The 22287-nt window shown below is 36.4% G+C and overlaps 1 protein-coding gene and 1 pseudogene across 1 annotated transcript in view; one reads left to right on the top strand and one right to left on the bottom strand.

The window, feature by feature from the left end:
• The window catches only part of APP-BP1 (Nedd8-activating enzyme E1 regulatory subunit APP-BP1), a 71269-nt gene extending 50896 nt beyond the window's left edge, over positions 1–20373 (bottom strand). Inside the window, exon 1 of the mRNA XM_089095200.1 lies at positions 20092–20373. Coding sequence (XP_088951326.1) covers positions 20092–20177 — 86 coding nt within the window. The 5' untranslated portion in view covers positions 20178–20373. The remainder of the gene's footprint in view (positions 1–20091) is intronic.
• Positions 12914–16243, top strand: LOC148948126 (uncharacterized; annotated as a pseudogene).
• Positions 20374–22287: the final 1914 nt, after the last annotated feature.

Genomic DNA, 22287 nt, shown 5'->3' with positions numbered 1-22287 from the left:
AACAAAAAATAATACATTATACCCACATCGATCTTTACGATAAAATTGTCAAGCCTTCCAATCACTTTCGACTATTAAAAAGGGCACTAGCCCTTTCTATTTCCAATTGAACGAGCCATTTTGGAAACGACAACGCTTTCTATAAAACTTTTATATGCCCCAGGGCATAAATTAAAACCCTTACCCTAAGGTCTGTTAGGGTGGTTGTCATCCTCTAAGACCGAATTTCCAGAACTTTCAACTACGTTAAACAAAATGGCTATCTCAAAATTTTGATTGGATGTGTTTGGGGAACTGGTGGGCGTGAGAGGGGCTGTAGTCGCTCTCCAATCACTTTCAATTATTAAAAATGGCCCTAGCCCTTTCAATTTCCAATAAAATGAGCCCTTTTGAAGTTTCTACGACAAAACTTTCAATAAAGATCTTATATGCCCCCAGGGCATAACTTACAACCCTTGTCCTGAGTGCGGGGGGATGTCATTCTCAAAGACATAATTTCCAGAACTTTGGAATAGGTTAAAGAAAATGGACATCTGAAAATTTTGATTGGATGGGTTTTGGGGAATGGTGGGCGTCAGAGGGGGTTTAGTTACCTTCCAATCACTTTCGACTATTACAAAGAGCACTAGCCCTCTCAACTTCGAATTGAATGAGCCGCTTTTGAAGTTTTACGACAACTCTATCTACAAAAACCGTATATGCCCCCAGGGCAGAACTTACAACCTTTGTCCTTGGGGCTCTGGGGGGCTTGTCATCCTTAAATACATAATTTCCAGAACTTTCAACTGTTTTGAATGGCTATCTCTAAACTTTGATTGAATGTTTTTGGGGAAACGGTGGGCGTAAGAGGGGGTTAATTACTCTCCACTTTCACTTTCGACTATTTAGTCGAAAGTGAGTTAGTTAGTGAGTTAGAGAGTTTATTACTCTCACTTTCGACTATTAAAACGGGCAATTTCAATTTCCAATCAAATGAGCCCTTTTTGAAATTTCTATAACAACTTCTTAAGAACTCCATACCTCTTAAGAACTTCATCTCGAATTAAGGATTTTGACACACCCGTATCAACTACACGGTAATTTTTGGAAACACAATTTTAAAACAACGCAAAATCGGTAGATTCTTCTATATAAACTTTATATCCCCCAGGGCATAACTTACAACCCTTGCACTGAGGGCTCTGAGGGGGGTTATCATCTAAAAAGACCTAATTTAAAGAACTTTCAACTACGTTGAACAAAATGGTTATCTCAAAATTTTGATTGGTTGTGTTTGGGATGTGCCCTCAAATCACTTTCGACTATTAAAAAGGGTGCTAGCCCTTTGAATTTCAAATCGAATCAGCCCTTTTTCAAGTTTATAAGACAAAGATTTCAATAAAAACCTTATATGCCCCCAGAGCATAACTTAAAATCCTTGCCCTGAGGGTTGTGGGGGAGTATCCTCCTCAAAAATATATTTTCTACCTGGAAATCAACTACGCTGAACAAAATGGCTATCTCAAAATTTTTATTGGAAGTGTTTGGGGGAATGATGGGCGGGGGGGGGCTAGTTGCCCTCCAATCACTTTTGACTATTAAAAAAGGCACTAGCCCTTTGAATTTCCAATCGAATTAGCTTTTTTTGAATGTTCTACGACAACGCCTTCTTTAAAAACCTTATATGCCCCCAGGGCATTACTTAAAACCCTTGCCCCAAGGGCTGTGGGGGAGTTTCCTCCTCAAAAACATATTTTCTATCTGTAAATCAACTACGCTGAACAACATGGCTATCTCAAAATTTGTATTGGATGTGTTTGGGGGAATGATGGGCGTGGGGGGGCTAGTTGCCCTCCAATCACTGTCTAATATTAAAAATGGCACTAGCCCTTTGAATTCCCAATCGAATGAGCCTGTTTTGAAGTTTCTACGACAACGCCTTCCATAAAAACCGTATATGCCCCCAAGGCATAACTTAAAACCCTTGCCCTGAGGGTTGTGGGGGATGGTCCTCCTCAAAAACATATTTTCTATCTGGAAATCAACTACGCTGAACAAAATGGCTATCTCAAAATTTTGATTGGATATCTTTGGGGGAATGATGGACGTGAGGGGGCTAGTTGCCCTCCAATCACTTTCGACTATTATGAAGGGCACTAGAACTCTCAATTTCCAATCGAATGAGCCCCTTTTGAAATTTCTACGACGACCCCTTCCATATGATGTACCCTGCTCTAAAGGAAAAAATAATAAATAGTACATTGTGCCAACATCGTTCTTACGTATATGCCCTCAGGACATAACTTAAAACCTTTGTCCCGAGGGTTGTGGGGGAGTGCCCTCAAAAACATATATTCTATCTGGAAATCAACTACGCTGAACAAAATGGCTATCTCAAAATTTTGATTGGATGTGTTTGGGGGAATGATGGACGTGGGGGGGGGGCTAGCTGCCCTCCAATTACTTTTGACTATTAAAAAGGGCACTAGCCACTCCAATTTCCAATTGAACGAGCCCTTTTCGAAGTTTCTACGGCAACTCCTTCGATAAGAAGTGCCTGGGTATGGAGAAAAAACAAACAAAAAAAAAACAAATTGTGCCCATATCGTTCTTTGCTTGGGTAGCGCTAGCGCGCTGCCTATGATAACCTCCTAGAAAATCTGTTGATCAATCCCTACCTGTCCATTCAAGTTTTGGTTGTCTACATCAACCCAATTCAATAGCTACCTCTATTTAATAAGCTATAAGCTTCAATAGCCTGGAAATGTTTGCATAACCTCAATTGGAACCATTTGAAATTAAAACTAGGGTTATCTTCAAATTATTCCAAACTTTTTTTATCTGTGAAAAAAGGCCCTGAGCCTTGACTATTCTACCTTTAACATCTTCACTGCTCCTACTGTCTTTACTAACAATACTACCAAGGTAAGTAATAATACTACCAAGGTAACTCCAGGTTTAATACAAAACCAGCTGGTAACCTCATTCCCTACCTTCACTGCAGCAGTGTTATTCTTGTACATAACACAAATGACTTTAATGTATTTGTCTGGTATACCATACAAGGATAAGACCTTTGCTAAAGCTCTTCTATTAACATGCCAGTACAATATTTTACTATTATGCCATCTAGCTTGATCTTCCAGATCCTCACCAACTTTATCCATGGCCTCCACTTCACATCTCCTTAGTTCATATTTAAATGCTTTCTCCCCTTTCTTTACATTCTTTTTGTTTTCATATGATCTATCACTTAGATAATTCGTGTACAACTCCTGTCTCCTCTCTATCAAACATAAAGCCTTGTCACTAATATTCCTAGCCACAGTCCTAAATTTCTCCCCTAAGACACCTCAGCAACTTCACAGCAACTTCACAAATTGTTTTTCTAAAATTATTCCAACCATCTTCCACATTGTCAAATTTTGAACTTTGAAGTTTAGTATTCAACTGTTCCTGGGAATTTTCTCTCAAATTTTCTTCCTGGAGTCTACCAACATCATAACCTCCTGGGAGGTAGTTACTCTTCTGAAATTTCAGCCTTAAATTAACCCTTGACACTACTAGATGGTGAGCTTTACTTTTAACATCAATAACAGCACTCCTATATACCCTAGTATTTTGTTTTGATCCCGCAATCTTTGGTTTACTATTATAACATAATCAATAAGATTTGCTGTCTAACCATCACGTGGATACCATGTTAACTTATGGGCCATTTATGACAAGACACCGTATCGGTTATAACTAGATTGTTATACCTACAAAATTGCAAAAGTACTTCTCTCGCTGTAAAAGTCTAAAACCTACTACGTGATTGGCGCTTTACTGAAAATTATATGCGTCTTGAACAGTCATGGAAAGTATAAACAACATCAAATTGAATATTGGATGTATAATGATGTTAGTTGTTGAAAGATCCATCAGTAACAGAATTTATTTCGCTCTAATTTTATTTTTATTTTCAATGCTGTAAGAACTGGAAAAGAAAATATTTGTAATATAATTCGTTCTCAGTGAAGCGCCAATGACGTAGTAGGTTTTTGGTTTTTATTTTCAGTTAAGGAAGGGGACAGTATCCAAACTCTTGTTTGTGTGAAACTATATTCGTCTTGAACAACTTTAGAAAGAACTAATAAATTAAACTGAATATTTGATGTATAATGATATTAATTGCTGAAAGCTCACAACTTCAAAATTTAACTATAATTTTAATGTTTTTTTTCAATATTAAGTGCAAATGAAAATTTTTATAATAAAATTCGCTTTCAGTAAAGTGCCAATGACGCAATAGGCTTCAGACTTGTACAGTGAGAGAATGAGGCGATACCCAAACTCTTGTTTGTAGTGATTTTTGTTTGTTTCAAGCTTGATTTGCATATTCAATTTAAGTTTCACTCATTTTAAGATTTATTTATTCATTCACATTAATATCTATTGTATGTTTGTTTGCATTGATAGTTTATTTAATTTCTGTTCGTTTTGAGTTTAATTTATACTTCAATAGCAAAATATTTTTTTTTATTTTAAGCTCGGTCTTCATTTTCCATCTTAGCATTACTCTCTTTAAGATCTATTTATTCATTTATATTATTACTTGTTGTATGTTTTTTCCTGTGACTGTTTATTTGATTTCTGTTCATTTTGGGCTTCATTTATTTTTTAATAGTAATTTCTGGTCGTTTTGAGTTTGAATTTTAACATGTATTTTTATCTGCTGAGCTTAGGTTTAAAATGGCCTTTACTTTTCTTTGAAAAATTTATTTTTCGTAAAGTCTTTTTTAATTAATTTTGTTCGTTTTTGATTGCAAAAAGTTTCAAATTTTTAAAAATTTCTTATTCCAAAATCAAACTTTTGAAAAAAAAAATCAAATATTCATCAAAGTATCAAAACTGGCATCAAAGTAACAATATCAAAGTGAAACAAGTTTGCCCCCTTTGAAATGAGACCCTTTGAAGTTTATACGACGACCCCTTCTATATGAAGTGCGTCTGGGAAAAACATAGATTGTGTGTGGGGGGAGTCTAGCTGCCCTCCGATCACTTTTTACTCTTAAAAAGTGAATTGCAACTTTCAATTTCCAATCAAATGAGCCCTCTATAGTTTATCAAAGCATCCCTTCCATAACAACAATATATGCCCCCAGGGCATAACTTACAATGTCTACCCTTTGGCCCTGGGGGGCTGTGTCGACACCGGAGTTTTTTTTTATCTGAACTTTGTTTTCTGAACTATATGAAGTGCGTCTGGGAAAAAAATGGAGCGTGGGAGGAGGGTAATTTCCCTCGGATATCTTTTGACTCTTAAAAAGTGAACTAGAACTTTCAATTTCCAATCAAATGAGCCCTCTCTGAAGTTTATACGAGCATCCCTTTCATAAGAACCCTATACGCCCCCAGGACAACACTTACAACGCCTACCCCCTGGGCCCTGGGGGTTGTGTTGACACTGGAGTTTTTGTTATCTAATTTTTGAACAATTTTTAAAAAACTGGCTATCTCAAAATTTATAGCGGATGGATATGTGGAAAAAAGGGCATTTGGGGGGGGGGGGCTAGTTGCCCTTAAATCTCTTGACTCTTAAAAAGTGAAAAAGAACTTTCAATTTCCAATCAAATGAGATCTCTATGAAGTTTATACGAGCATTCCTTTCATAAGAACCATACATGCCCTTAGGGCATAACATAGAATGCCTTCTCCCGGGCCCTGGGGGGTTGTATCGAATCCGGAGTTTTTCTCATCCGACCTTTGAATTATTTTATTTTTAACAAAATGTCTATCCCACAATTTTCATCACATGGGTTTGGAAAAAGAAGGCGTGAAGGGACGGGGGAGGCCAGTTGCCCTCCAATCTCTTTTGACTCTCAAAAACTGAACTAGAACTTTCAATTTCCAATCAAATTAGCCCTCTCTGAAGTTTTTACGTGCAACCCTTCCATAAGAACCATAGTTTCCCCCAAGCATAACTTACAACGCCTGCCTTCGGACCCAGGATGACTGTGTCGACCCCGGAATGTTCGTTATATGGTCTCTGAACAATTTTTTTAAAAATGACTATCTCAAAGTTCTTATCAGATTGGTTTGAGAAAAAAAAAGCGTGGAGGGGGGATAGGTGCCTTCCAATCTCTTTTGAATCTTAAAAAGTGAACTAGAACTTTCAATTTCCAATCAAATGAGATCTATAGGAAGTTTATATGAGCATCCCTTTCATAAGAACCATACATGCCCTTAGGGCATAACTTAGAACGTCTTCTCCCGGGCCTGGGGGCTTGTATTGACAACGGAGTTTTTCTTATCCGACCTTTGAACTATTTTATTTTTAAAAAAGGTCTATCTCAAAATTTTCATCCGATGGGTTTAGAGAAAGAAGGCGTGGGAGGGGCGGTGATAGTTGCCCTTGGATCTCTTTTTACTACTAAACAGTGAACTCGAACTTTCAATTTCCATTCAAATGAGCTCTCTCTGAAGTTTATACGAGTATCCCTTTCATAAAAACCATATATGCTTAGGGGCAAAACTTAAAACACCTGTCCCCGGGCCCTGGGGTGTTGTGTTGACGCCTGAGTTTTTGTTATCTGACTTCTGAACAATTTTTAACTTGGTGGCTATCTCAAAATTTTTTTCGAATACATTTAGGAAAAAAGGGGCGTGGGGGAGGCTAGTGGCCCACAAGTCTTTTTTTTCTCTCAAAAACTGAACTAGAACTTTCAATTTCCAATCAAATTAGCCCTCTCTGAAGTATTTACGTGCATCCCTTCCATAAGAACCATATATTCCCCCAGGGCATAACTTACAACGCCTGGGTTCGGGCCCTGGGGGGCTTTGTCGACCCCGGAGTTTTCGTTATATGGTCTTTGAACTATTTTTTAAAAAGTGGCTATCTCAAAGTTCTTATCAGATGGGTTTGAAAAAAAAAACGTGGAGGGGGGGGGGTAGTTGCCCTCTGATCTCTTTTGACTCTCAAGAAGTGAAATATAACTTTCAATTTCAAATCAAATAAGCTTTCTTTGAATTTTAAACAATAATTCTCCCCATAAGAATCATAAGTGCCCCTATGGCATATAACAACACATGCCCCCGGGCCCTGAGAGATGGTTTTGAACTTAGATTTTTTGTTGTCTGACTGTTCAACAATTTTTAACAAAACGGCGATCTCAAAATTTTCATCGGATGCATTTGGGAAAAAAGGACGTGGGGGGGGGCTGATTACCCTCCAATATCTTTTGACGCTTAAAAATTGAACTAAAACTTTCAATTTCCAATCAAATTAGCCCTCTCTGAAGTTTATACGAGCATTCCTTCCATAAAAACCATATATGCCCCCAGGGCATAGCTAATAACCCTTTCCCTGAAGACCATGGGAGGGAGTGTCACGCTCAAAGACATAATTTCCAGAGCTTTCAACTACATTGAACAAAATGGCTATCTCAAAATTTTGATTGGATGTGTTTGGGTAAATGATAGGCATGGAAGGGGTGTTAGTTGTTTTTCAATCACTCTAGCCCATTAAAAAAGGCACTAGCCATTTAAATTTCCAATCGAATGAGCCCTTTTTGAAGTTTCTACAACAACACTTTCTACAAAGAACCTTATGTGCCCCCAGGGCATAACTTACACCCCTTGCCCGGAGGGCTATGGGGGGGGGGGGTTGTTATCCTCAAAGACCTAATTTCCATAATTTTCAACTACGTTGAACAAAATGGCTACCTCAAAATTTTGATTGGATGTGTTTGGGGAAAAGGTGGGCGTGGGGGTTAATTGCCCTCCAATAACTTATGAGTATTAACAAGGGCACTAGCTCCTTGAATTACCAATCGAATGAGCCCTTTTTGAAGTTTCTACAGCAACGCCTTCTATAAAAAACTTTATATGCCCCAAGGGCATAACTTAAAATCCTTGCCCTGAGGGCTGTGGGGGAGTGTCCTCCTCAAAACATAATTTCTATCTGGAAATCAACCACGTAGAACAAAATGGCTATCTCAAAATTTTGATTGAATGTGTTTGGGGAAATGGTAGGCATAGAAGGGGTGTTTGTTCCCTTCCAATCACTTTTGACCCTTAAAAAGGGCACTAGAACTCTCGAATTCCAATTGAATGAGCCCCCTTTGAAGTTTATACGACGACCCCTTCCATTTTAAGTGCCTTTTTGAAGTTTCTATGACAAAACTTTCTATAAAAAACTTATATTCCCCGAGGGCATAGCTTACGACCCTTGCCCTGAGGGCTGTGGGGGAGTCTCCTCCTCAAAAACGTATTTTGTACTATAAAATCAGATACAGTGAACAAAATAGTGATATCACAATTTTGATTGAATATGTTTGAAGAAATAGTGGTTGTGAAAGGAGGGTTTGTTGCTTTCAAATGACTTTTGACTATTAAAAAGGGCACTAGAACTCTCAACTTCCATTCGAATGAGCCCCTTTGAAGTCTCTACGACGAACCCTTCCATATGAAGTGCCTCTTGGAAAAATAAAAAAAAATAAATAGATAATAATAATAAAACATTGGAGCCGTATGGCCTTTACTATAGGCAACGCTATAGCGTTGCCTCTGATAAAATTTCAAGTTCCAATTTTCATGTTCTTTAAATCATCAAAATTATTTTGGCCTTAGGAAAAGCAATGATCCTGGATACCAGTGCAGGACAGGGATCAACATATCTTCTCAAGTCTGCACTGAAGTCCTTAAGACGGCTTATAATTGGACAGCAAGAAGTCCCTGTCACCTCTATGAATGGAGGCTTTGTGCAATCCTGGGTCCATCTTGGTCACAAAATGGTTTTCAGTACTTGGTGCTTCTATCAACAAGAGTCAAAATCCTGCACAGTTTCAAGCATATTACCTCTTAATCATTTTATATTCATGCCTAAAAATATTATGCTACTATGGGGAGGTAACCCATAATAGATAAATTAGTTAGGAAGATGTTTTTCAGCCCAAAAACGCCCATAAAAACCAACCAAGCCCAAAAGAATTATCCATTAATCAGAATCCCATGCAAATGCCCCTTTCTAACATGTTATGGAAGAAAAATCACGTTCCCATTATAGGTTTCAAAACTTATTCCTCACCAAATCTTTCTTCAACAGCCTCCTAATTTTCTTTTATTTGACATTTTCTGTCTTGAAACTTGTTGCTTTGAAAGTTCATATTAGACACAGAGAATTCTCATTACTAGGAAGTTTTCCAGACAGCAAATGCTAGAGAATTTACTGTCTGAGCTTGCATCATCATCATTAATATCAGTCAAGTTAGTTCTTTTCTTCCATGCTGGAGTACTGCTTCTTGGCTTCAAAGCAGGACTAACGAAGTTCTCACCATCAGAAGATAAATCTTGGTTACTTTTCTCATTTCAAAGGATTTGAATTATTTCATCATCTGTGAGCCTAATCAACTTCTGTCCTGAAGCAAGAATGACAAACTTATCAATAACTCTAGTGAAAGAATGAGAAAAATGGTTTGATCAGTTGAAGAATCAACTACATAGCTCTCAGAACATCACATTTCACTTGCTCCTACTGTAAAATCTGATTCTTATCCTATCTTCCTGATTTGGTTTGAAAATGCCACTCATTGTCTCAAAAGACTTATATTTTTTTCTGTATGATTTTGTTTCTATTAATTTTTTTAATATTAGCATTATAGTTTTTTTTCATTAGCTCTTTTCTTCTCTTTAGTTACAGATTTTTCACTTATAAATTTAAAAAATAGCATATAAGATAAAATTACATCTGCTAGTAAAAGCTTTTTAACTCAAGTACAAATGTCAAAATCTCCTGTCTCAGAAAACTTTACCTGCCTAACCTTTTTACTTGAATGAGATTGAATATCCAACCTATTATACACAGAAATTTATCAGTCCACAAATCCAAACTACATACTAGATGATGCCCTGTTTAATAGAATTAAAAATCTCACTGATCCAAAATTGTTTCTTAACTTTTCTAATATTTGCAATAAAAATTTGTTGGTCTTGAGCACTGGAGACATGGTGACACTAGGCTGTTTAACAGTTACTGGTACCATTAGCCAGCAGATCTGAAGGGTTCACATGACAAGTAAATAGCTGCTAGTAGAGTTGCTGCTGAAGAGGCAAAAACATTGGGTGTGTGTGTGTGCAAGATATCATTGATTGGTGTGATTTTAGTGTTAAAGGTTGTGAGTGTGAATGGGTGTGATTTTGTGCCATTGGAGTGTTAAATGTTGGAGTTACAGAGTATTGTGAACTGTTGTGTTAGATCTTAAATGTTAAAAAGAAGCAATCTGAGGGTATCAGCATGACTTTTTATGAAACTAGAATTGGAAAATTCATCATCTTATGCAAATATAATGAAACTAAATAATACAGCATAAAACCAACTAGACACATCTTAATTCACCAGTTGCTCATGAGCTACTAGGGGTTCACACTGGCAGACTAGTTCTGGAGAGGAGACCACATGACTGCCAGCAGTCATGACCAAGAACATTCACTGGCAGATCTCCAGCTATTATGACTAAGCTATACAAGAGTCTAGTTTGACCAAGCCTAGGGTTTGGAATGTGTATTCTATACCCAATCAATGAGACTGACCAAGCAGCTCTAGAATCAGTCCAGAGGATGGTAACAAAATGTACTAGAGACCTCTATGATGTCCCCTATCTAGCCCATCTCCATAAGCTTAGAATACCATCTTTAACATATTGTCACTAACAAGGCAATTCAATAAAAGCATACAAGCTTCTAAGTGCTGAGAATACCACTCCTGGTCTTTCCAAACCAGAAAATTTTCTTGAAACAAGTAAACACCAGACTAAGGAATAGGTTCTTCTCAAATAGAGTTGTCAGCTTGTGGAATTCCCTCAATAAAAAAAAAGTGACCTCTACCAGCATGGAAGCATTCAAGTCATCAGTGGTCAGGGAATGGTTCAGCAAACCATGGTGCACCTTTTGGGATACCACAGACAGGGTTGTTACAAGCCAAAATTTGGGGGGGGGAGGAGTTTTACTGACTGGATGGTCATTTTTAATAGTGATTTTTTTTATAAATAATTAGCACAATGTTTAATTTAAATATGATATGCAAAATCACTGCACAAGTTGGTAAAACCAAGGCATTTACCAAACAAGATGGAGGTTTTAGTATATGTCATGTTACAATTGTCGTGCTCTTTATTTAACTAAATGGAAAATAGTGGCACCATCTGTAAAATGATGCACTTTTTGGGATGCAATAGATGATTAACTATCATCAATGAAGCTGGTGGACAAAGGATTCGTCCTATTGCTAGAGAATACAATTTAAGGTAATGAGACTAATATGTACTACTACTACTAAAAACTCACGACAGTCCCAAGCTGCCTGAGGCCAACACAGCTATGCATGCTCACGACAGTGAGCATGATAGAGAAGAAGCATGCTTCTTCTCTATCCCAATCTATTCAAAGCCTCCCTCTGTACACCCTCTCAGGAAGCTCCCATTTCCTTTAAATCTTTCTTTATGACATCCTCCCATCCCAACTGCAGACAGCCTGCTTTTTGTTTAGCCCTAGACAATTGACAAAAAAGGACAATCTTCAGCAATCTGTCATCCTTTATCCACAGAACATGCCCAAGCCATCTCAGCCTGTCTCTCATTATAGCCATAGAAAGTGGGATTGAACTGCATTTTTTGTATAGTCTACTGTCTGAAATACTGTCAGTCAGCTGGGAACCCAGAACAGTCCATAGGCAATTTCTCTGTAAAACATCTAGCAAATATTCATCTGCTTTTTTGAGCGCACATGCTTCAGAGCCATATTTGATCACTGTTATCACAGTAGCTTCCAATATTCTAATCTTAGTTTGCAGACTTATATTCCTATTTTTCCCAACTTTTTTCACCTGTAAAAAAAAAAACACCCAGAGCCATAGCTATTCTGCTTTTAACATCTGTACTGCTCCTGCTGTCTTTACTAATAATAATACCAAGGTAAGAGAAGCTGTCCACCTGATCAATTTTTTTGTTACCCTATGTCACCTTTTCATCTTCACTTATTCATAGCCTTTGGAACTTAGTCTTCTTAACATATATTTTCAAACCTATTCTAGCACCCTGAACTCACAACACTTCTAAAAGTTTATTCTTTTTGCTCACACTTTCATCTAGGATGCTTATATCATCAGCCTAATCTAAGTCCAAGAAAGTTTTTCCTCCCTATTTGATTCTTTGTTCTTCCATTGCCTTTCTTGTGCCACTTAAGACAAAGTCCATTTATATGTAGTAGATTGTAATAAATTAATGGCTTTTGAATGTATGACTTGAAAATATATAATTGGTACTGGATCTAGAATTTAATAGTAAGCTTTTCACCTTAGTTTTAAAAGCCAAAAAAAAAAACAAGGAACAAGGTATCACATTTAATGGCTCAAAATGGAATTTACAAAGGAAATGACTCATGTGTTTGGAGAGAGCATTAAGTGGGATGCTTTACCTTTTATATAGCAAAGTAATGCATATAAACTAAAAAATTACCCTTGAAAAACCTTCTATGGGCATAGTCTAATTTAGAATAACATTACAGAAGAGCAGCTCTTCTGAAGGAAACATAATATTAACAAAATAAGAGCACCATTTGATTCCCTAAATGGTGTTCTTTCTAAATACAATATTTGTTACACTGACAAAAGTGCAGCCCCTCCCCTTAATGACACTAGATACAACCCTAGGCTATATACAAATCAAAAGAAAACACTAGTAGTGAAAACAATGCTTTATAATATGCAGTAAATTTATACTAGTTATATTTTCATCTTTAAATCTTTGTCTGATAATATATTTTTAATTCTACTCCAAAAGGAGCGCCTTAGCTCCGCCTTCGAGTTCAACTGAGATAGACCTTAACAATCGCCTCGATTGACCAAAACAAAACCAGTTAACTTTAGCATTCGCTTTGATTCAGACCAAATTAAATAATGAGTGATAGTGAGTTAGTGATTGGATTGTTGGACAATTTAGTTGATGAAGATTATGATCGTGAGAGGCATGGAAGGCAATATAAAGCTCATTCGCGTCGCAGAATACTCTCAAGTGAGAGTAATAGCGATCAAACAAATGGCTCTCGGAGCCCTGAGTTTCAAACTCGTGCTCGGTATGGCTCTCAGAGCCCTGAAATTAGTTCTAGGAACGAAAAATCTTGCTCTCGGAGCCCCACAAAAATCCATGACACAAAGTGGAAGGCTTCTCCGGAAAAACACAAAGGTAAAAGATTAAAAGAAAACACGTCAAATGACGCTCTATTCAAAAAGATTTCTGAAGAACGTTCGGGTACCAAAGAGGGTCCCAAGATCCATAAGAAACTTGCCAAAGTTGCAAATAGAGCTTTTTCTCAGCCTTTGGAAATAGTGAAGCTAAAAGAGTTATTTGAGCACCACCCTAGGCCTGCGAATACCGAAAAATTGTTCCTCCAAAGGTGAATAGTGAAATTTGGGCTATTCTCTCATCACAGGCTAAACAGAGGGATGCTAAGGCACTTCAAGTGCAGCGGACAATTGCTCACTCAACATTTTGTGTTTTAGAGGCAGCAAATGTGATTCTTGAGCTAGAAAATGAGCATATTAAAGAAAAGGTTGTCAAAAACCTTACAGATGCAGTTCACATGCTTGGCCTCACCAATTACGATCTAAGTTTAAAAAGACGTCATGCGATGACATTCGAATTGAGCCCAGATCCCACTGTAGCATCAGCTTTATGTGCTCCTGAAGTCAAAGTCACGGAGTATCTTTTTGGCAAAGATATTGCCAAAACAACATCTAAAGCTAAATCCGTGGTGGATTTGACAAAATCTTTTGGAAAACCAAAAAACGTGCAAGGGCCTACCATTATTGCCGATGGAAGAGTGAGGCCCCCCGTCCAAATTATAACAGAAAGCAGTGCCAGGACCGTCAAGAGAGGTCCAAATTCAAGAAATTACAGAATTTCCAGAAAAGGCATCGCAAATATCTGGTATGTACTATTTATCATACCCCGCCCTTGATTTTTATGTTTTGTTGTGAATTTCAATAGGCGGTCACAACATTTGGCTGATGATTGTAAAGCGGGGAGAATTAGTAAGTTCGTCTCAATATGGCAGTCAATAAGCAGTGATTTGAATATTTTGAATATTGTAGTCTCAGGCTATAAGATTGAATTTGAGAAAACACCATTAAAAGCTTTGAAAACAAAAAACAAAAGTTTTACGTTTGAAGAAATAGAGGCTATAAGAAAGGAAGTTGATATTTTATTGCATAAAGGCGTTATTGTTAAAGTACCCGAATTCAGAATAAACGAAATACGTTGTATTTCTCCTGTTTTTACAGTCTCAAAGAAAGATGTGTCTACTCGGTTTATTATGAATCTTAAAAAATTAAAGGAAAACATTAAATATTACCATTTTAAAATGGAAAGTGTTCATTCTACGGTTCTTTTAATGACAAAAAATTGTTATATGGCCTCTATTGACCTAGTCGATTTTTATTATTAATGCCCTGTTGATTTTGAAGATCAAATGTGGCTTTGTTTTCAAGTTGACCTTTGTTATGGGTTCACTTCAATGCCAAATGACTTATCATCTGCCCCGAGGGTTCTTACGAAACTTATGAAACCTGTTATCTCTCTACTTCGAAGAAAGGGGTATTTGTCAGTTACGTATTTAGACGATTTTCTCCTTTTGGGAAGGTCATATTTAGAGTGTCAAAATAATGTCTATGAAACAGCAAAATTACTGTCAGAACTGGGGTTTGTGATCCACCCGGGAAAGTCAGTTCTCATTCCAAGCCAACAAATAGAATTTCTGGGCTTTTTGTTAGATTCGCGATCAATGCGTATTTTCCTGCCGGAAAGAAAAATTAAAAAAGTTATACATTTGGTTTCAAAAATTCTTAGTCAAAAATTGACTACGATTCAAGAATTGGCTGAAACTCTTGGCGTTCTTGTTTCAACATTTCCAGCAGTAGAATTAGGGCCTTTATATTACCGAAAAGCGGAATCGTTGAAAACTCAAGCATTAAGGTACGCAAAGGGTAATTTTGCGGCGAGGATAATTTTAACATCCGATGTAAATTCGGAACTACAATGGTGGTTGGATATTGCCAATCATGCTTCTAAAGCAATTGAGTCTAGATCAATTGACAAATATTTGTGTAGTGATGCGTCGAAACTAGGTTGGGCACTCGTGGATGAATGTTCCATTAAAACGGCCACAGGTGAATGGTCCTCAGAAGAGAAGAGATTTGATATCAATGTCTTAGAAATGAAGGCCGTTTATCTGGGATTAAAATGTTTTGCCCATGATATTAAAGGCATGCATGTTCGGCTGCGTTCTGACAATATAACCACAGTAGCTTATATAAATAAAATGGGAGGATCAAAATCTAAATTTTGTAATTATTTCGCAAATAAGGTCTGGCAGGTAGTACTGCAGGGCAAAGGATGGATATCTGCAGAACATATGCCTGGGGTTGTTAATATTGCGGATAAGGCATCACGAAAATTTGATAATGAAAAGGAATGGAAATTGGATTCTGAAATATTTACTATTTTGAATTTTTTGGTATGTCAGTCAATAGATATTGATTTGTTTGCAACTATATTAAATTTTCAAATAAAACCATTTGTTTCTTGGAAACCAGTTCCAGAATGTTTTTTTTTGTAGATGTATTTGCAATGAATTGGAAGCATTATTTCTTGTATGCATTCCCCCCATTCAGTTTACTTCTGAGGACCCTTCAGAAGGTGGAAACAGATCAAGCCACTGGTCTTTTGATCTTTCCAAATTGGACCACACAAATATGGTATCCCTTACTATTAAAGCTTTTAATAGGAAGTCCAATATGTCTACCAAATGATAATTTTACTTTGTCTCTCCCACAGAAACCGACCTTGCACCATCCATTGTCCAAGACGTTACACCTAGCGGCTTGCGTCGTCTCCGGCAAGGGCTTCACCACCAAGGATATTCTCCCTCCACAGTCGATATTATCATGGATGGGTGGCGGGATTCAACTCAGCGCCAGTACAAAGTTTACATTGAAAAATGGATCGACTTTTGTGGAAGAAACACAATCCAGGCCTTGGAGGCAATTCTACCGGAGACTTTGACATTTCTTACGGAACTTTTTCACTCAGGTGTTGGATACAGTACTATTAATACTGTGAGGAGTGCTTTATCGGCAATTCTACCAAGCCTTCAGTTAGACAGTAATCACATCACCAAGAAGTTTATGAGAGGTGTCTTTAATAGAAGGCCTAGTCTACCCAAGATTTAAAGTATTTAGGATGTAAAATGTGCATTTGATCTCTTTAGACTGCCAGCTTGGGATATCGAAAATCTTCAATTAAAGACACTACCACAAAAATTAGCAGTTTTATTGATTTTATCAGCTTGTGAAAGAATTCAGTTTTTGGCCAGTTTATCACTTAGTAATATGGTACATAATGAAGATGGAAGTTTTGATTTTCAAATCAATGTATTGTTAAAAACATCGAAACCGGGCAACCACAAATCAGTAGTTAAATTTCGACCTTTTCAAGTGTCCGGCGACGCACCTAGCTGGGTATATTAGAATGACATCATATCCAAATAGAAACGACGCACTTTTTCTTACATATCGTACTGCTGCATCCAAGTCATCTATTTCTAGATGGATAAAAGAAGTTTTATTTCTTGCAGGTATAGATATCAGTGTTTATGGTGCTCATAGCACACGGTCTGCCTCAACGTCCCACCTTAAAGCAAGAGGAATTGATGTAGATCAAATCATAAAATATGTAGGCTGGACAAATACCAAAACGTTTGCAAGGTTTTATAATAAACCAATTGAAAGTGGTCAGCAGTTATCTGTCTTTTGAATATATTCACTGTAATTTGTTATATTTGAAATATCTTCCTATAAATGAATTTTTGTACAACAGCCTCTTTTAATGAACAGGGCTATTATTCATCATTAGTGTTGGTATAGCTCATGCTGAACTTAAAATCTCAGTTGAACTCGAAGGCGGAGCTAAGGCGCTCCTTTTGGAGTAGAATTGATAAATTAAACAAAAGCTTACCAAGTTTGAAGTTTGATTGTAATTTTACTCCAAAGAAGGAGCACCAGCGTAGCTGAAAGTTCAACTGCCCTCCCAATTTCCCGTCCCGTTGAACTCTCAGCGTTTCATCATGAGCTTAACCACCGTCATTATAATGAGCTTAACCAAAGTCATTATAATGACTTTAAAATACTGGTTTTGTTTTGGTCAATCGAGGCAATTGCAAAGGTCTATCTCAGTTGAACTCTCAGCTACGCTGGCGCTCCTTCTTTGGAGTAGAATTACAATCAAACTTCAAACTTGGTAAGTTTTTGGACAAATACCAAAACGTTTGCAAGGTTTTATAATAAACCAATTGAAAGTGGTCAGCAGTTATCTGTCTTTTGAATATATTCACTGTAATTTGTTATATTTGAAATATCTTCCTATAAATGAATTTTTGTACAACAGCCTCTTTCAATGAATAGGGCTATTATTATCATTAGTGTTGGTATAGCTCATGCTGAACTTAAAATCTCAGTTGAACTCGAAGGCGGAGCTAAGGCGCTCCTTTTGGAGCAGAATTGATAAATTAAACAAAAACTTACCAAGTTTGAAGTTTGATTGTAATTCTACTCCAAAGAAGGAGCGCCAGCGTAGCTGAGAGTTCAACTGCCCTCCCAATTTCCCTTCCCGTTGAACTCTCAGCGTTTCATCATGAGCTTAACCACCGTCATTATAATGAGCTTAACCAAAGTCATTATAATGACTTTAAAATACTGGTTTTGTTTTAGTCAATCGAGGCAATTGCAAAGGTTTATCTCAGTTGAACTCTCAGCTACGCTGGCGCTCCTTCTTTGGAGTAGAATTACAATCAAACTTCAAACTTGGTAAGTTTTTGTTTAATTTATCAATTAAATGCTAAAATTGCATTGAGGATTTCAAAAGTGGCAGAATATACAATTTATTTGCTATATATAGCTAGAGTTTTCAATTTTCTTCTAAGACAAAAAGGGAATGCAAACTTAGAAATGTTTGCTTCAATAGTTAACATATCATACATTATAATTGTTATTACTGTTTTTCCTTCAAAAGAACCTCTTCTATAGTGTTACCATAATTGGTGAATTTGAAGACGGTTACATTATCTTACATTCATAAGATAATTTTTACATTACTTAGCTAGAACAATTTTGTTGTGACATCATTTTCAAAGGGTTTCAGGCTCTTTGTGGAAAGAAAATGATAGTTACCATTCCTGAACCAGCTACAAACAGCAATTCTTTCTCACAAGCTATTTTTTTTTATATTTGGTTAAACTTTTGGTTACTATGGACTGATTTACCTTTTGGGGTCCCATTAAGGGCTCAAAATGGAATTTGCCCCAGAAATAATTATTGAACTACAAAAGAGCATACAAAAAGGTATCAAGTGATGAATCAACTTTCATCCTAACCAAATTATTTTGAAAACTATAAATTTACCTAGCCTATTTGGCAACAGCATAAGAAGGGCATCAAGTAGTGTGCCTATATTGTCCCTATGTGCATAAACAAATTGTCTCCAGATTCACCCAGCAACTTAGCCTCTCAATTGATTTTTGGGTAAATATTTACCAATCATATTATTGACCTACAAAAAAAGTGAATATACCACTCAATGCCTTTTTTTATGCTCATTTAAAGTACCATAATAATTTTTATCATAAACGAATTATACCCCAATTCAGATATATACCACTTTAGGGTATATATTTGCACATTAGGGGGGTGGGAGGAAAGTTTAAACTTACCTCTCATTTACATCAGAAATAAAATTACCCCCACTCCTTTAATGTGCAAATATATACCCTGAATTGGTATATATAGGGGTGGCGCTACAATTCATTTCCAACAAAAATGATTATTATATTCATAAAGAGCATAAACAAAGGCATTGAGTGGTATATTCAGTTTAGTTGTAACTCAATAATATGATTTGGTAAAATTTACCAATTTTTGTAGTTTTGCTTACATAGAACTTTTGGTAAATATGGAGCAGTCTATATTTCTGATCTAAAAATAAAGTGAACATACCACTTCATGCTTTTTTGTGCTCTTCTGAATACAATAATTGCTATTGTTACAAATTCAATTTCAACCAAACCTAACCTTTCTAACCTTATCTAAATATATAACCTATATTATATATTTTCCATGTGTTTACTTATTCTTGATTTTGTAACTGTCAATTCAATTTTTGGGTAAAATAGTTTTAAGTAATGTAAACAGTTTGAGTAATCAACCAATATACTCCAATTCAGGTTGTATATTTGCACATTAGGGGGGTGAGGGTAAATTTTATTTCTGATGTAAATGAGAGATAAGTTTAAACTTTCCCCCACCCTCTAATGTGCATATATACACCCTGAATTGGTATATATAGGAGTGGGGGGTAAAATTCATTTCCAACAAAAATGATTATTATATTTGGAAAGAGCATAAAGGCATTGAGTGGTATGTTTACTTTATTCATAAGTCAATAATATGAATAATGAAAAATTTACATCTATATAATCTCTAGTAGTATATAATCTCTAGTAGAATATATACCTCCACCCCCCTAATGTGGAAATATATACATAGAATTACATCCTTAATCTAAATATAACATCCATGATCTTTCCTCCATGTGGTGGATGTCTGTGGCCATGTGGTGGCCACATTAGCCATTGTATTAGCCATGTGGTGGATGTCTGCCAAAAGTAGCTAAAGTAGAATTTTACTGAAGCAATTATTGTATTCTGACAAAGCATAAACCTCATTAAATGAGGTTTCACTTCTATCCTAGCTAAACTATAGTGCCACCTAGAAATTTACTGATTATTGGGCATATTATGAAATAAGAGTTGTTTTCTTAATATGTCCCCTTATGTGGTGGAATGCCTGTACATCTATAACCTAATCTCTTTTCAAGATAGCGAAAAATAGCTAAACTAGAATTTCACCCAAGAAAGGATTGTTCACCCTAGACTGATTCTACCCCCAAAAACCTAGATCATGTAAAAACATCCAAATGGCCAAAAGAATGTAATACGTCAGTACAGAAATAAATTATAGAAAATTACCTTAGCTGCCTATCATATCTTTTTGACTTCTCATTACTAATTACTGCACTATTTGGTGAATTAGGACATGAATCGGTAAGTGACATTTTAAAGAACGAGATTTTAATTTAGATTCGTTTGCGTCTATTAACGGCATCTCTATTTTGTTTGATAATGATCGTCATTGAAGACTTTTTCCATCATCCAACTATTAACTGAAAATATTAACTAACAGTTTTTTTTAAGACAACATAAACAGAATTGCTAGCTAAAATAATTTTCAAATAAATAATTGTCAATGATTAGCCTTTGAACTATGAGGACACAAATTGGATTTAACTTTGAATTTAATTCGTTTGAAAAACTGGATTTATTAGACAGTAAGATATTGCGAAATATTGAATTGGCTTGGGATTATACACCTTGGGATTACGTCATTTAATTATGACAAAAAAAGAAAATAGCCCAAAGCCAATGAATCAAGCTCTGATTGAGTAGTAGTTCAGATGTCTTTACCGCTTGCCCGGAGGGGTGGAATGAAATGCAAGTATTTGAACAGTTGATTAGTTGAATTTTGCAAACGCTACAGAGTATTCCCGAAAATTGGCTGTGACTCCTGAGGTAGCGTTGGTAATCAATCGCTCTTGGAAGTCGTCGGTGCAGGAGATAGGGGTGTTAGCCGTGCCCTAATTAACGGGGGCTTAGCGAACTGCACGTCCGCATCGACGTGGATAAATAATAGGTGCCAGAATAGGTAAGAGAGATTATATATTTTATTTTATTTGCACTTGCCATGGGGCGAAAAAGGAAGATTGCTAAAACCGTCCAAGTAGGATCTCAGTCTGGTGAGAACAGTTTGTTGAATTCGACCATTTCATCCGAAGGGAATAATGATGTCGCTTCACTGAAGACTCTGGCGGATGATTTTGCTAAGATGCTAACAATACTTACTGAAAATAGTAAAAAACTGGACTCTATAAACGATAGCATAAAAGTGTTAGAAAATCGTCTGGTATCATTGGAGAATTCACAGTCCGAGCTAAAATCAGAAATTCACAGTACGAGTTCGCGTGTTACACAGCTTGAATTTGATGTTGAAATCTTAAGAAATCAAATGTCAATTATGACTAGTGAAATGAAAAAGTATGAAATTGGATGTTCAGATCTGTCTCGTCGGCTTATGGCATCTGAGTATCGACATACAGAGAACAATCTTATCGTTTGGAATGCTCCCTGTGAAAATACCACACAAGCCGAATCGTTTTTTGACCAGTTGTTTTTGGAGGGTCTAGGTCTGTCCGTGGTCCCGTGGTTTCGAGTTGTTGGTAATGTCCGTAAGGAGAAACAGTAGTTTAAAGTTGATAATGGTTCTCGAAATGCGAAGGTCAGTGTGCTTAAGAACGAAAAGAAATTAAAAGGTAAAGCTATTGGACACCATAGAAATGTATCTGTTAGCGATGATGCACCAGTATCAGTTCGTGAAGCTCGAAGGAAGTTGTATGTAAAGAAATCTAGATTAAATGCTATAGGAGTTTCATCATGGGTTTCTAATACAGTTCCACCGTATATACAGATCGACCGTGATGGTGTGGCGGTGAAATTTGGTTACGATGAGCCTATCCCTGAGCTATGTGACCAATAGATGGTTATATTATGAATGGTGAATTAAGATTTTGTTAAGATATTGTTTTGTTTTTTTGTATTTATGTTTATGGAAAAGAAAAGAAAAGTTGTTCTATTTTTTTTGTCATTTATTTAGTTTTTGTTAGAATTTAGAATGGGTAAGTGGTAGACACCTGTAGAGTATTTTGTTTTCTTCAATTATTATTTTCTGGAATTCAGTAATGAAACCAGTAAGTCTTTATTGTGACAGGCTGGTGTTAGTGAGAATTTTTTCACTTTATTTGTATTCGTTTGTTTATTTATACCATTTGGTTAACATGTTTCTAATTATTTTTAGGTTATTTCCTCTTTTTTTCCGGAGCTTCACTTACGTTGGATGCGGGACCACGGACCCTCCTCAGTAAAGTATGTTATTCAATTGTTTAGGTTTGGCTGCAACTACCCTTCTTTTATTTATTTGTTTATATATATATATATATTTATAAAAAAAAGTTAATCGTTCGTAATGATCGTTTGGTTTGGCTTGAGAATAATCCATTGAGTGTTTCGGATTTAAAATTAGGGGTACTTCACAGGGATTGTTTGAATTTAATT

This window comes from Artemia sp. Qi Xiang Cuo, chromosome 10 (assembly GCF_049724085.1).
Source record: "Artemia sp. Qi Xiang Cuo chromosome 10, ASM4972408v1, whole genome shotgun sequence".
Classification (NCBI taxonomy): Eukaryota; Metazoa; Arthropoda; class Branchiopoda; order Anostraca; family Artemiidae; genus Artemia; species Artemia sp. Qi Xiang Cuo.
This window is presented reverse-complemented; position numbering and strand designations above follow the sequence as displayed.